The sequence below is a fragment of the Taudactylus pleione genome, unplaced genomic scaffold (assembly GCF_031769625.1).
Source record: "Taudactylus pleione unplaced genomic scaffold, aTauple2 ptg000177l, whole genome shotgun sequence".
NCBI lineage: Eukaryota > Metazoa > Chordata > Amphibia > Anura > Myobatrachidae > Taudactylus > Taudactylus pleione.
Window position 1 is genome coordinate 1,795,929 of NW_028284579.1, and position 15,155 is coordinate 1,811,083.

A 15,155-nucleotide genomic window follows, 5' to 3' on the forward strand; every position below is an offset into this window, starting at 1 on the left:
CCAACTTTTTTTTTCCCCACCTCCAAAGTGAAAGTAATTTTTTGGGGTGTTCTTAAGTCTTTTTTAAGAATTTTTGGATGCAGTTTACCTTTGGGGGACTGTCTTAAGGCTGCACGGGGGTTCCCGCAATGATGCACCCCAAAACCCCAATTATGCACTTTTTTCTGCCTGCTATCCATAGGTGAAACTTTTTCGCCTATTACATTGCATTGACTTTCCGCCTAGGTGAAAAGTCTTTCAAATTGATTACGGAGATACTTTTCCGCCTGTCGAAATGACATAATCAGCAAAATTTTTTCGCCGATCTCGGCTTTTCTCTCCGAATTGAATATGGGCCATTATCTGCTTTGGAAGGAATTCCAGTCAGGTATGTAAGGCATAAAATGATTATTATAGGGCGTGTTGAAAAATGCTGTGTGAAGATGATTGATGTGTGCAGTCGTCATCCGACCGTGCTATCAGGACCCAATGACACTGAAGATGATTCACCTCCTTAACCAGTGTGCTGAACTGGTGGATCTCAGATTAGTGGAAAAGGTTTTCCCAGAACAAAGCTGAACTTTCCAGAAAGATGGTAAAACTGGTGATGTAAGGATAGTCACGCCTAAGGGTTACTGATGCTTTTTATTTTCTATAAAGAATGAGAACTATAGTTGTCCTGCATACAGATAACCATTGTGCTGGTGATGGTTGGTGGGGGTATATGATTATTGTAACCTTTTGAACAAATTAATGTAATCTTTCATTGAAACCTGATAAAGCAATAGATTAGCTGTGTGTGAAACCTGTGGAGTCATATCAAGCTCATATCAAAGTCATTTATTTACATTTTAATATGGAAAACTTTGACTTTTTCAACTTATACATATTTCCTTTTAACTCTTAACACCATTTAACATCACTAAGAATATTCTCAAGGTCACAGGCCTGAGTCTTTGTTAGGAAGAGCTGAATCAACTATTCAAGCACTGGTAATAATTTAATTTGCATTGCATCTATTAAATTAAAGGTGTTTTATAAAACTTTCATTTATTTTGGTGTGTAAGCACCTTTTTTCTAAGTACATCGTTTTATCTTTCTGGCCTCTTTCCATGCTTTTCAGCCATGTATTATCGTCAAACAACACCATAACTGTGCTGTATCGGACTTGAATGATTTTATCCAGAAAACATATACAATCTTCCTATACAACTTCACAAAGTAAAACCAAATATTTGTATGGCATTTTTTATTGGAACATTTTTTATATACACGTGTACAAAAAAGGGTAACATTACCCCTGGATTAAACAATTCCATTTGCTCTCCAAAACCAAAAGACAGCAGAAATAACTTATGAAACTATACAAAAACATTGTAAAAATTAAACAATTGCAGAAATGACTATGCTAGAAAATTGCAAGTTATTGATCTGCATTTAAACGTGGTAATATCTTACCATTCTTTCAGAACAGGGTGCTCGAGCAGCATCCATTCTGGAAGACTAGACGTAAGAATCAATTGATCAACAATTTATAAATTTTCAAGATGTAATCTTGTACACTTAAGTTATAATTGTCCTGTTTATAATCTATTCTCATCTGTTGTTAGCACTTGTACCAAACAATGTGAATCAAGATTTTCATTCTCAACAACACATAACAGATCTTCTTTTGCCTATAGTTCGTAAAAACAGTGGTTATATTTTCAGGACCGTTCATCTATTACTATTCTTATGTTTTCTTCAGGTTTCCACTATTTGTCCTTTTGTGCAAAATAAACAATGATCAAATTGTAAACGAGTGTCAAAAAGGGAAATGAGACATTAATCAGTGTTATATTCATGTATACTCACTGTATAATTGGCTTTCCAATGTTTATAAAATCTGACAGCAGAAAACCGCCTAGTCGGGATTGTAAAGACTGCTATACTGTGAGCATAGGCGTTTATAGCAAAGTCTGAGTATTATCTCATTTCATTGTGAGGTATCAAACAAGGAACAATTTGTAATAAAAAAAAAACAAAAAAATCTTTATGCAATAAAACTGCAACTATTTTTACATGTTGCTATAGCTGTCCTTTAATATATACAGCTCGCTTATTAGAAGGACAATGCAATGTTAGTATAGAACATTTTCCAAAGAAAACTATTTCATATGGCTCTTTATTACATGGCAATTATGTCTGGTAGAGTACCAATTTTGCATATTCTATAAAATCATGTTCCTTGTTCCACTACAGAATGAAATATAACATAGGATACAGTAAATAATTTATTGTCACAGATACTCAAACATGTGAGTTTAGTGATTTGCATTATAACTTACAATGCGCTAGGCTAGTTCTGAGGAATGGCTGTATGGGATCTTTGAGAATGCTGAAACCATTAACGTGCACTGAAAATTTTTACTCCAATTTCTGAAACACACTCCTTACAAGTACGCAGTTCTCCAAGTAGTAAGTGCAGACATTGGCGAAGCAAGTGGCCCCTTAAGGCATGAGGTTCCAACTCACTAACCTCTTTTAGGGCCGGATGGTTACCAGAGCTGGCACAAATCTAAGACCGGGTATACAAAGTTTGTATAAAAGATAATCGTCTATGTGATGTTGAGAATGCAAAAACCTCAATTAATTCACCAATTATTATTTAGAGATGGACAACTGTTTACGAATTTACTGCCCAAAGTCAATTTCCAACAGTGATTATGACTGGACTTTGTACTATAGTTGCCACAGTAAATAAATTACCGTTAAATCAGACATATGGTTTGATTCCTTTTGCCACTTTAGGGCTAGGTTTGGTTTTATTGTTTGTGGAATGTATTTTTTTGTTTTTTTGTGTCATGATTTTATTTATTCACTAGTTTTGTACTGAGCATAACATAGATGTTTCAAAGTAAGCAAAATGTCGTCATTTCATGCATGAAAAATGTATTCTTATTCCTGAATTTGTCATTATGGGGCATAACTTGCCCCTCTCAATGTAAAGCCACAGCAAATGTTATAAAATGTTATAAAAACAATGGTTTCAGAAGTGGTAAAGACACATGCTTTGTAATTCAATCACAAAATAAACATTACCTTCTTAACGTCACTGACTAAAGTTTACTTATTTTAAAATTGCAATGACTTAATGATGTTTTTTTTTTGTATTTATAAGCTGAAACATGTTGAAGCTCTTTTTATATAGCTTTTCATACTTAATAACCACTATGAATCCAAGTCAAACCTATACTGTACCTATACACCTTAAAGCAAGTCAGGATGCTGTAAATACAATGCTCAAACATTTTATATCAAATACTGAACAGACGAACATCATTTTACCTAATTAAAAAAAAAAAAAACTTATCTGCAACGATTACACACAGAATTAGGGGTCCTTGTGTTTAAAGGTGAATGCAAAAAAACCCACAGGTATTTGTTAACATTAAGTCACTGTATATAATTTGTGCTTGTTGATGATGTTTTTTTTTTTCTTTCGTTTTCTGCTCACTGTGCAAAACCAGAAATGTTTGCAGTTGTCCTCATTTAGCCTTTTTAAAAGATCTCTCACTAAAACCACCTGCTGCTCCTGGCAGTAAAAATAAAATATGTTAAACCAAACCATACAGTTTTATTTTAAGGTTTTTTTTTTTTATTATTATTATTTTTGTTTTTAATCTGGATATTTTTATTGGAAGAATTATTCTGCTATACGGAATAAAGAATTAGATGTTTCAAAAACTGAAACAGAGGTAGAAAGTGTATGTTTTTTTTTTCCTGACATTCCTTATTTTAGTGTAATTGAACTTTAGTGTGTTTTTGCAACAGTCTTTATATGGCCTAAAGACAAACATAAGGGTGTACACTGTATAATATTAATTTGTAACCCAGGAAGAATATTAAATAAAATTAAAAAAAAATTATTATTATAAAAAGGTGCCCACTGTGCTGTAACTCCTTTGGCGTTTCTATCCCAGAAGGAACACATTTCATATTCTGGCTAGCCCGAGCAGTCTTCTTAATCATGGCGTTTCTTTATTCAAACAGCCTGTTCTTCAGTCTACAGGACATTTCTTTTCACTGACAAAGGAATTTTTATTTTGATAAAATAAACCACACTTTAGAAATGTAACCATTTTTACCACTGACTCGCAATTATTCTACTGGTGCATTATATGCCCTATTATGCCACTATCCAACTGAATAAAATCTGAAGACACCCAATGAAGGAGGCACCAACCGATGCCCTATGGGAGTTGTAGAAAATAGTATAAAAAAAGAGACTCTTGGCACTTGAATGATTATAAAATTATCCCAAGGGTCACAATATTATTATGGTGATGATCAGGGACAGAACGACAGCTAATATTTCATCCCTGTGCATATATGCAATTGTTTTTAAAGGCTAAGTGAATCAGTGAAAACAAATGTAGAAAATCTGAATGGCATTTCTTATTAATGCTTTGTGACATGGTGTCTCTAGAATTTTAATTAGTAGGATACATAAAATGATCCACTCTATAAGCCAATTAGCTGACAGGGTGGAGGATTACTCTACGGCTCTCTCTGCCCATTACAATAAGAACATGTGGTGTGATTGGAGTGCTTATATCTAATGTGTACATGGAATGGACCTAACCTTGTATGTACAAAACACATGACATTTGTAAACTGCCTGTATGGCCAGACTCTGCATAGTTACCCCCTCCCAGCTGGAGAGGACTATCACACCAATATCAGCCTTTCCAGTATGGAACAAGACTACAACTATAGGCGTCGTGTGAAATTGTCATTGGAAACATAAGGTGCAAAAAAGTTTTTCATCCAATTTGGTGCATTTGGCTACCAAACGAAGTTATGTAAACGTGAATTTAATAATCATATCAAAAACCTAAATGACACAATGGCGCGGCATTTAAATGAATAACACTTTCTGTCAGACTGTGCATGCAGAGTGTTATGACACCATCAGAAAGTGCGGTACTGTAGTGACTGCAGTGACAGACCAACTGCCTGGCACTAATCTATACAATAGACTCCTTTACACTGCTGAGTGTTCCAGTGCTTACTCTTCTAAGCACTGGAAAGATAGCAATGCATCTGTAAAAAGCTGAGTCAAACATTCTGGTTTTGCAAAACTGCTCGTCATTGCTATGTTAATAATAAAATGTGCATAGCAACATATGGTTATAGTAAACTGACCGTTGGATAATTATTCTAAAACTTGCAGGGTAAAGGCATATAAGTTTATTCAGTGTCTCTAACCCAGCTGTATTTCATTCTTCAGCAGATGCAGTCGAACTGGACAGAGAGGCAGTTTGCCCAAAAGTTGGGTAGGACATGCGTCTTGGATACTGAAGACTACATTTGATTACTGAGCATTGTATCTCCAATTCACAACTGTTGTTGCCCAACGTATGACATACATGAGAAGTGAGGGCAGCATAGTTTTCACCTATGTCTTCCAGCCCTTCATTTGCTTTAGGTTGTTTAATTTCCTCGTGCTCCAATGTGTAAGGAATGGTGTAGGTCCGATAAAGTGCACCTGTGAGTACAGTCAACAGAGGCGACTGCTAAGGTCCATAGTAGTGGGAGACTAATATTCCATCAACATTAAAACACAGATTTCAAAACATTGTAAGACATAAATCCACAAGAAACCAGGTTCAAGCATGTTCTATACCCGCTCCATTTGTTCCAGACTTTATACCATATGAAAGCAGTATTCCCTTATAAGAGTATGTGCATGTCCTCGCACTTCTTTGACAAATGTAAAGCTAATCCATTGTGGTTTCTATTTCATAAACACATATGCATGCCAGCGCAAGCACAAAAGATCTTACAGTCAAAACCGTGATGGTACAGATCACACCACTACAATATATACCTAGAGTTGTGTGCCACCAAAAGAAACTCGGCAGCAATTGTAAATATACTGCTGCAGAAGCATGAATGTTAAACTGCTACATTTCCTTTGAAAAGATGTAAGATGATATGTACAGCAGCTGAGATTTTTATATGACAGCTTGGTTATCCAAAGATTATATACTCAGATGAAGGCCGAGTTGGACCTCTTGGATCTTTTAATCATGCTGGGGTGAAAATCTGTGTGGCGGCGGGCGTGCTTGGTCAGGTGGTCACTCCTCATGAACCTCTTCTCACATAAGGGACATCGAAACTGCTTCTCGCCCGTGTGTGTCCGGTAGTGGCGCGTCAGCTCATCAGATCGTGAGAACTTTTTAAGGCAGTCGGGCCATGTGCATGGAAAAGGACGTTCACCTATGGGGGTAAAAAAGAATTACCTAAAAAAGAAAAAAACAGAACCAACTAAAAGTATATGAAAGCTGCAGATTGTCATGGTCTTTGTTCTCTGAAGCCTTCCCACTGTAACTGTAAAGAAGAAGTAAAGTCACTATTTCACATGTCAAATGTCACAGGCTGCACAAAACAGGGGTGAATAACCTACCTGAACTAAGTGTTCAACTAGACATTTTTATCATGCTCTGTTACCCGCTGCAGGCTGCCATATTAGGAGGGAGCAGCTTTTCTAACTGAAGACAGTGTAGCTGATGCAGAATTGTCTACAACTGCTCCATAAATTGCAGGTTTATAATGCTCCAATTAAAAAAAGATGCAATTGCTTGCATATGCAAAGTTGAAACTATCGTAAAATGCGCGCCAGTACCATATGCACCAGGTTTATGTCAGACATACGTCACATACACTTACTGCTTGTGATTAAGCTTCAAAACACCTTCTAATACATTAGATACAATTCTCCAGTACAATAATAAAATGCATACAACAGCAGCCTGCATTTGCATGCAATCATGTGAATATGCCCTCACTATGCACATATTAATCTGCCCCATCCTTCCTCTGCCCTGCCTTTCCAGATATAAGTAGGTGTGACGGACTCATGGTAACACCTCTTATTATGTTTAAAATTAGGGTGTGCAGTCCAACCCCCCCGCCCCCTTAATGTTTCCTCTATAGTTGTGTATATATTGTATGCTTGGAAGTTTAGACTCCTTCTTGGTATTAGCACCCCTCCCATCTGCCCTTAGGTGTTTATAATCAGCACCGGTTCCTATATTGCTGTATACATATTAGAATGGGCACCATTATGGTAAGTCCTGGATAAATTGATATAATGTGTTAGTATTAGGGATGTTAGGGATCCATCTTATGGGGTTACTGTGACGCAGTGGATGGGCAAGCATTTTTGGCCAAACATGCCAAAAACCTCACTTACACTCCATGTTAGTTGTAATGTTTGTATAATTAATTTGACTATCAGCATTCTTAGTGCTTAGTGTTTGCATCTGCATTTTATTTTTCCAGCATGGTACTACAATTTTCAGCATGATGGCACCTCTTGTAATGTGTACAATTAGGGTGTGCAGTCCAAGCCTACCCCCCCTCCCCCATCCTTGTATCGGATTTAAGCAAACCTGAATGGGTGTATGTGCACGTGTCCAATGCGAATTGTGTTGTGATTCCCCCTCCCCTTCCCCCCAGGGGTGCCTAATCCTAAACCCCCTTCACCTAGCCTAGCCCTAACCCTCCCGGGGGGTGCCTAGCCCCAAGTCCCCCCCCCGCGGCTGTCTGCGCCTGCCGCATGGTTTACCATTGTTCGGTATGCCAGGCGTTGGGCTCCCAGAGTTGGGATAACGATAGGCGTCAGGATTTTGAAGCCTATCATTAGGCCCCTGTCGGGATTGTACAGTCGGGAAGCCAGCGGTCGGCATTTCGACTGTCTGCTTCCTGACTGCATCCCCTCAGGGGAATACCCAGTGCAGATAGGGAGTGAGAGCTGCTGTGTCATACTGAAGTAGTCTGGTCTTTAGTGTTGTAAAAATTGACGAGCATAAAGGGGGAGATGTTAGGCACACCGCTACACCTATGTTGTAGGTCATGCCGATTTTAACTGTTTTACTGTGTCTGTGATATTTCCAGGTTGCCACCTCCGCAACACCTCCTTACACAACCTACAACACAGATGTAGTGCTGTCTACCCCTTCCGCCACTTTATGCTCATTTATTATTCCTGGATTGCCAGCGATAACACAGATATAATTTACTAAAATACACTGCGTTCTCTTAAGAACCATCCTCATAATAGTCCTCTATGAAGACAGTGAGGTTCTGCCTATAAGGAATGTATGACTGGAGAGGGATCTTCTGATCACTCCGCAGTAAGCAAAACCCCTCCCCTCCCACCGTTGGCTAAAATATCTATGTGCATGCGTAGCCTGATTTCCATTTGGCCTGCTGCATTTTTAAATGGGAAACCAATGGATGACTGTATTTAATTAGCCTACATTTTATATTGAAAATACCACTTTCACATTTATTAAAATCCACATCAAGACAATATTCTTCTTGCACCTTCTGTATGTGCACGAGGCTTGATGTAACCTTGACAATGATGGGGATTGCTGTCTTGCGCAGCAGGGGGTGGGACTATGAAAACGCTGGGCTATAATGATTATATAGCTATTTGCCACTTGGAAATCCACTCCAGAGTCTCCCTTTACATTAATATTAAAATCAAGAAATGCAACTTTAAAATGTAATATCAACACTGTCAAACCACATCTCTATGCTACGATTGGGCACAAGAATAAACAAATGTTAAGCCAAAAGTACACCTGGTGCAAATGCTGCTGGTTTTGTGCTGGACACATCTTAAAATGGACCCAATTAAAAATATGACGGGAAATATGCTTTTTTTTTTTATGTGTATCTTTTCTGAACACATATGTGTTCACCTCTAAATAACCCGCTTGGGTGGAAATAAGAAAAGACAGAACTGGTACATATGTGAGCCCTATAAATGGTGCTAACAAGACCATTTATTTATCATTTAATTATGAACTCCCTCAGATCACACTATGGAATGGCGATATTTACGCAGATTGAGCTATTGTTTGCCAGTGCGCCTAAACCACAATACGCAAGCGATGTGATTGCTTTGCGATTACGTTCCCACAGAGGATTCACACGCAAGGCGACTGACAGGTAGTCAGCGTTTGGGGGTGGTAACGGGTTGGGGATTGGTCTGACCGTTTGAACGCCACTTCATGGGCATACATAAATTAGCCATTGCGATTGCATTCGTAGCATGAGAGCTCTTAGCGAGCAAAAAGAGCTGCAGTGTTTGCAGGAAAATATTGTTACCAATATTAATACACATAAGGGACACAATATGCAGATGAGAAGGCAGCAGTGGGCGTCCCTATGCTCGGGTGACTTTGCAACCATTAGCATATTTCCCAGCTGCGTTCCATACGAAATCGCAGCTGCGATCACATTAACGTCCATCTCTGAATCAGGCCCTATATCACTAGATGTTCCAACTGTTCTTACGATTCACAGCACCACGCACCTTCCACCTGGATCTCCTGCAGGGGACACTGAAAAAGTCATCAAGTATGACAAGCACCACCCATGTATTGTCTTCAGGGATTGCAGAAGTATCTTGATAGACATGATAGAGTTTACAGCACAATACCATCATTTTATTTTGTAGTAGCCTAGACATATCGTCTAATGCAGAGGTTCCCAAAAGCGGTCCTCAAGGCTTCCCAACAGTTCAGGTTTTAGAGGTATCCATGGTTGAGCACAGGTGGTTAAATCAAATTGACTGAGGTACTAATTAAGTCACCTGTGGTCAATCATGGATGTCCTCAAAACCTGAACTGTTAAGGATGCCTTGACGACAGCATTTGGGAACCTCCGGTCTAATGAGTTTGTGGCCCCCCTGCAACGTCAATGTTTTTTTTTCTCAAAGCAGTATATACTACAGGGACAGAGTTAAATAAATAGTATGATGGTATCAACAATATGAAAGAACACCAAACCTAGGGCTGTATTCAATTAGAAGCGAAAAGCCAAGATCCGCGGAAAAGTATGGCCAATCTCGGCTCTTCGCGTGGCGGAAACTTATTTCCGCATTCAATTCCAATCGCTTTTCGCGTATGCAGAAAGTCAATGCAATGTAATAGGCAAAAAAGATTCGCCTCTGAATAGTAGGAGAAAAGAAGTGCAAAATTTTTATTTTGGGGTGCAAAGGTTGGGATATCAATCAGAACCCTTGGGACAGCCCCCAAAGGACAACGGTGTCAAAAAATCCCCGGGAAAAACTTAAACACCCCAAAAAAGTACTTTCATTTTGAGGGCGAAAAAGCAAAGTGGGGGGACACGTATAAAAACTAGCGAAATAGATTTCTTGGGGGTCTGCAAGGATGGGTGAGGTGTTTTTATGATTGCAGGTGCTTGCAACAGGTGCATTTTTCATGTTTTTTAAAACTTCACTTTAGAGACTTTAAAATACGCTAGCACCCATTTTCAAGTACCCCAAATTTGTCAGGACTACTTATTTTCACCAAAAAATACAGCTTAATGCCATTCTTCATCACTTGTGCAAAGATGCTAATAAGAAGCTATTGAAATAACTTAAGTACCCCAAATAGCTTTATTAGGGCAATTCGGGCACATCTACATTGATCCCCAATGTTAGTGCATCTTTTTGGGGGGTTCAGGCTGATCTCCCCATTTCTGATAGCACTTTCCGTCTGTTCCGACTTTGCAGTTATCGCGTGGTTTGGAATTGAATAGGGCGAATAGCAGGGGCGCGCACGATAAGATTCCGCGTCCAAAACACGCAATGTAGGCAGAAAGTCAAGCAGGTGAAACTTTATCGTGGATGCAAAACTAATTGAATACTGCCCCTAGAGAGAAGAATGAGTGACTATAGTGAGAGGCTGCTATCCTGAGCATGAAATGAACGTTGAAAAAAAAAAAAAAAAAAGCCCAATTTTCTTGAACCAAAAGTTTAAAGAAGTAGTGTTTTCTCTGTATAACTAATTATGATAAAAAGTACAATACTTGTCTGAAAATGTACATATCTCATGCACAAATGTTTATGTAGTTTGTAGTAGGGCGCCATTTCAGTAGCTACTCTGGGCAATGTAGTGCACGCCTCTGCCTAGACTTATGGGAAAGGTAAAAATGTTCACCTGTCCCCAAGCAGCAAAGAGAAAGAAACTGTCTAAGGCCACTTCCAACTCAGGAAGTACAGATGCAGTGTATAAATCAAAGCAACCAAATAGTAGAGAAACACAAATATAGCAGAAACAAGGAATTGAACTATTTATTGTGTTAAATGGGTTCAGCTTGCAGTGCCAACATGCAGTAAATGTTTATGTGCAGAATAGAAACACGTCACCTATAACCCTGTACTTCTTACTGCATTGTGCATGAGCTGTCTTAGAAATGTCTTTGTCTGCACCCACAGCTGTTTCATAACTTCTATTCAGGGAGCCTGCTGCAAGTGAGCATTGCTGTACTTTTCCACAGACACACCCAATCTTCACTCCTTCCTGACAGTAACCAATTAAGTAAATGAAAACAAAAGATTACTCAGGGTTTCACTTGGATCACTGCCTTCAATGTTCATTTCTTGACAATCGCCAAATTCTGATTTTAATAACATGCCTGCAGTGAATTATTAACCTGAAAAGATATAATAAACACAATTGTACTGGCAAGTGTATAGTACAGACTACATGCAAAAGCTGGTGTCACATTTACCCTGAAATCTGTAAGTGGCACATTTGGCTGGTTCTAGCAGAGTAGCTGCAAAGTCATCCATACTGACTACAATGCAGACAAGATGGAGACTTCTCATTTCAAGTCAATTTGTTGGGGTTTGTTTTTTGCATCACCCCATATTTCACCACACCCTTAATCCCACAGACATGCCGAAACTGGTCATATGAATTATTGTTCTGAAATGTGAATTTAACCAGCAATTAGAATAACAGCAGTAAGAAGGAACCTTGAAACATAATGCATATCTGAATATACTGTGTGTTTTCCCCATAGTCTTTTTTTTTTTTTTTTTTAAACATAAAGAATTTAATATCTCATCTGTTTTCAAAATATGTAATATACGGTCACAATATTCAATGTCATTGTGTTTCAGATACTGTTTAAGATAGTGTCTGAGCGATACACTGTGCTGTCTGAGAGGAGGCAGTGTAACAGCAGCAATACAATATCCTCAGTCAGTCTCAGTGGAAGAGGTTATATGAGGTGAGCTAGTTGGTATGGCAGTGCGGAAGCAGGGAATGAAGAATACGATTAGACAGTTCGCTCTTACGCCTGCTGGCTCTTAATCAAACAAGTAAAAGAAAACATGGGAAAACACAAAACTGACAAGAAGGCATTAGCTCATATAAAGACATAAAAACCTGCTGATTCTAAAAATATCCCAATTTTAAGAATATGTTGATGTAAGTATAAGGTTTGACAGGGATAAATATAGAAGCTAACAATCCCTGTTGGTAACAAACTGAATTCCTTTGCACTAATGATGAAAACTCGGCATTGAAACTTTCGGTATTGGGATTACTGCATCAAATGATGCTGGATTGTCAGAACAATGTCCTTGTTTTTCGGACGGCTTATTCGTGACCACTAGGCATCTTTATGCCACTACGGAGGTCTCGATGTTCAATGAATGGCACTCAAACCAGGTACACGTTGCTTGTTGTGTGACGTCATGCTGCAGAACACGTGTAGGTGGTAGCCACCCACCAACTGGCTGGATTTCAAAACATAGGCGTAATCAAGGGGTGTTTCCCGAATCTACGGGAACCACCTCTTATAGACCTCAACAACATATCGCTACAACCAAGTTTGCAAAAGCAGCATGCTCAAAGAAGTCACAACCCCTCCGTAAAACTCTTTTGGGTCAAGAGGACTACAAAAATACAAGCATCAACTAGCCTCGCGTCCAAGACTTTATAATCACTACAGAAAGACACACACAGTAGGCAATACAACACAACTAAAGGATGATGCCAGTGGAAATGGTGAATTTAAACTTACAGTAGACCAATGCCAACACTGTGCTTTGCTTTGAAGGACAAATAGATACCTGTTTATGGATTTTCGTGGTATTTCATGAGTATATTGAGCCATAAATACTACTTTGTACACAATCATGAATAGTGATGTAGGTTAAATAAATGATCCATCTATACTCACTAAGGGCACATTTTGAACATCACTAGCCAAGGTCTTACATCACATTTAAGTCACTGTGCATTGAGAAGGCTTACACACCTCACTGCAGTCTCCAAGCACCCATAACAGTTCAGAGGTCCTAGGGGTACCTGGCAGAGCCCATGTGCCAAGAGGTGTCATGAGAAGAAATCATGCCTAGCCATGGAATATGTGAGTAACTAATCTGAGGATAGGCACTCTTTTTTTTACATATGATTTACTAATGTGGGCACCATATAAACTACTTACCACACATTTATCTAGACATGAGTCCCTGCCCTGTAATGTCCTTAGATGCACTTCCCTTGGGCCAATAGTACTGGGAGCTGTATATAAGTACAGTGACACACATATAAGGCAAGGCTGGGGGCTGGAGTGACATCACTGACACCTACACGTCCTGTGGGCTGCCAGGTTACCCTGCTCCTGCGTGTGGGGGTTACTGACCTGTGTGCACTCTGTAATGGGCTTTGAGGTGGGAGGATTTGCCATAGACTTTGCCACAGCCAGCATAGGGACACCTGTGCCGCTTTTCACTGGTGGAGCTGGCGGGGCGTGGTGGGGAGCTGGGTGTGTCCGGACTGTGTGGGCGTGGCTGCGTGGAGCCGGCTTCGGGGCTGTAGTCCGTGTGGCTGGGAGTTGTGCTGCTGCTGCTATAGCTGTGGCCGGACTCCGTGGTCACGTCACTGTCCGAGCTCAGCTCCTCGTCGCTGTACAGCGGGGGGGAGGGCAGGGGCCGGTACTTGTTCAACTCCAGCAGGCTCTTGGCTATAGTCAGCAGGGTGCAGTAGTCCTTCCAGGCGTCCCCCGGCCCCTCGTGGTGCTCCTTACTCCCCGGCTGCTGCTCGGGCACTGTCCGCAGGTGCAGGCTCGGCTCCGGCTCGCCCATCTTCCTCAGGTGCAGGGCAGCGTCTGTAGCAGGTGCTGCCGGGCTCTCCAGAGCTGAGGGCAAGGGCTGTGCTCCCCTCACCTCCTGCCCCTCGGGGTGCTGCGCTGTGGCGCGACCAGAGATAGACACCAGACACTGAGCAGCCACGAAGTCCATGTAGGCGACAGCTGTCATTGCCGAGGCAGGCTGGTGCGGGAGAGAGGAGAGCAGCGGTGTACGGGTGCGTCTCTCAGTGTGCTGCGCTCCTCAGCAGCACCCAGCCCCTCATCATCTCCATCAGACAGCACTAGTCTGGGACCTCCCCGCTTCTAGTACACAATGCCCCTCCTGTGTCTGCAGCGCACTTTCCCAAACTTGTGTCAGACAAGCAGCAGCAGCAGCACCCCACACGTGGCAGCAGCAGTGCTCAGCTCTGCTCTATGAGGAGTATTGTCTGCAATATCACACACACATACAGGAGCAGCGGTCAGGTGGGCAGAAGGTGCTTTGTCTCCCCCACTGCCCCCAGCGCACGCATCCTCCTCACTCACTCACACACAGCGGCTGAGTAGTGTGATGAAATCTCAGACAAAGCTGCTGTATATGATGAGGAGACACTTCTCCTTACTGCCCCCACCTCCTCCTGTCTCCTACTCTCAGCCGGGCTCAGGCATGCTCCTGCTGCTGCTCAGTAACAATATAACAGAACCCCTCGCGTCACAATGGGATGCGGCTCCCATAGGTTTCTAAGAGAAGGGGACATTCTATTCTGTTTACCTCCGTCCCTCTTCCAATCAGGGCGCCCCTCCTGGCCGGGGGCGGGGAGACAGCCGGACTAGCCACCAATCCAATCCCTCCCCCAGTTTCCAGCGTGCTGCCCCGGCCGCCAGACACACACACATGCACACTTACAGACGGGCACACAGCTGCTGCCTCTTAAAAGGGCGACGCTCTGCCATCTGTCCCGCTGCCACTCAGGTGGTTAGTGACTCCTCACCACATCAGTGCCTCATACTTAGCATTAGTCATCTTTTCATTGAAATCCCACATTGTCACCTGCCTTCTCTCAAGAGTTACATTTTCAGTGACACACGTACTTATGTGCAGTCTAAAGAGGAGACTCTTGTATGACATTAGGCACATGGGGTGGTGGTCACATTATGTAGCCTAAATAATAGTAATATAACTCGGCATTTAAAATGTCCTCAAGTCTAAAAGCCTGACCAAATTCTAATCCTCCATATAA

The 15,155-nt window shown here is 41.0% G+C and overlaps 1 protein-coding gene across 1 annotated transcript; it reads right to left on the minus strand.

The window, feature by feature from the left end:
* Positions 1-1,211: 1,211 nt before the first annotated feature.
* Positions 1,212-14,635, minus strand: KLF9 (KLF transcription factor 9). The gene is made up of 2 exons (XM_088475709.1): positions 13,489-14,635; positions 1,212-6,243 (listed from the first exon to the last, which is right to left on the minus strand). The coding sequence occupies exons 1-2, from the start codon at positions 14,102-14,104 to the stop codon at positions 6,014-6,016; spliced, it is 846 nt and encodes a 281-aa protein (XP_088331835.1). The 5' UTR covers positions 14,105-14,635; the 3' UTR covers positions 1,212-6,013.
* Between the last annotated feature and the right edge of the window lie 520 nt (positions 14,636-15,155).

Coding starts and splice junctions, on each gene's coding strand:
- KLF9 (XM_088475709.1), bottom strand. CDS start 14,104: ATGACAGCTGTCGCCTACATGGACTTCGTGGCTGCTCAGTGTCTGGTG. Junction 6,244..13,488: donor CCATTACAGAGTGCACACAG/GTCAGTAACCCC, acceptor TTACCCCCATAG/GTGAACGTCCTTTTCCATGC.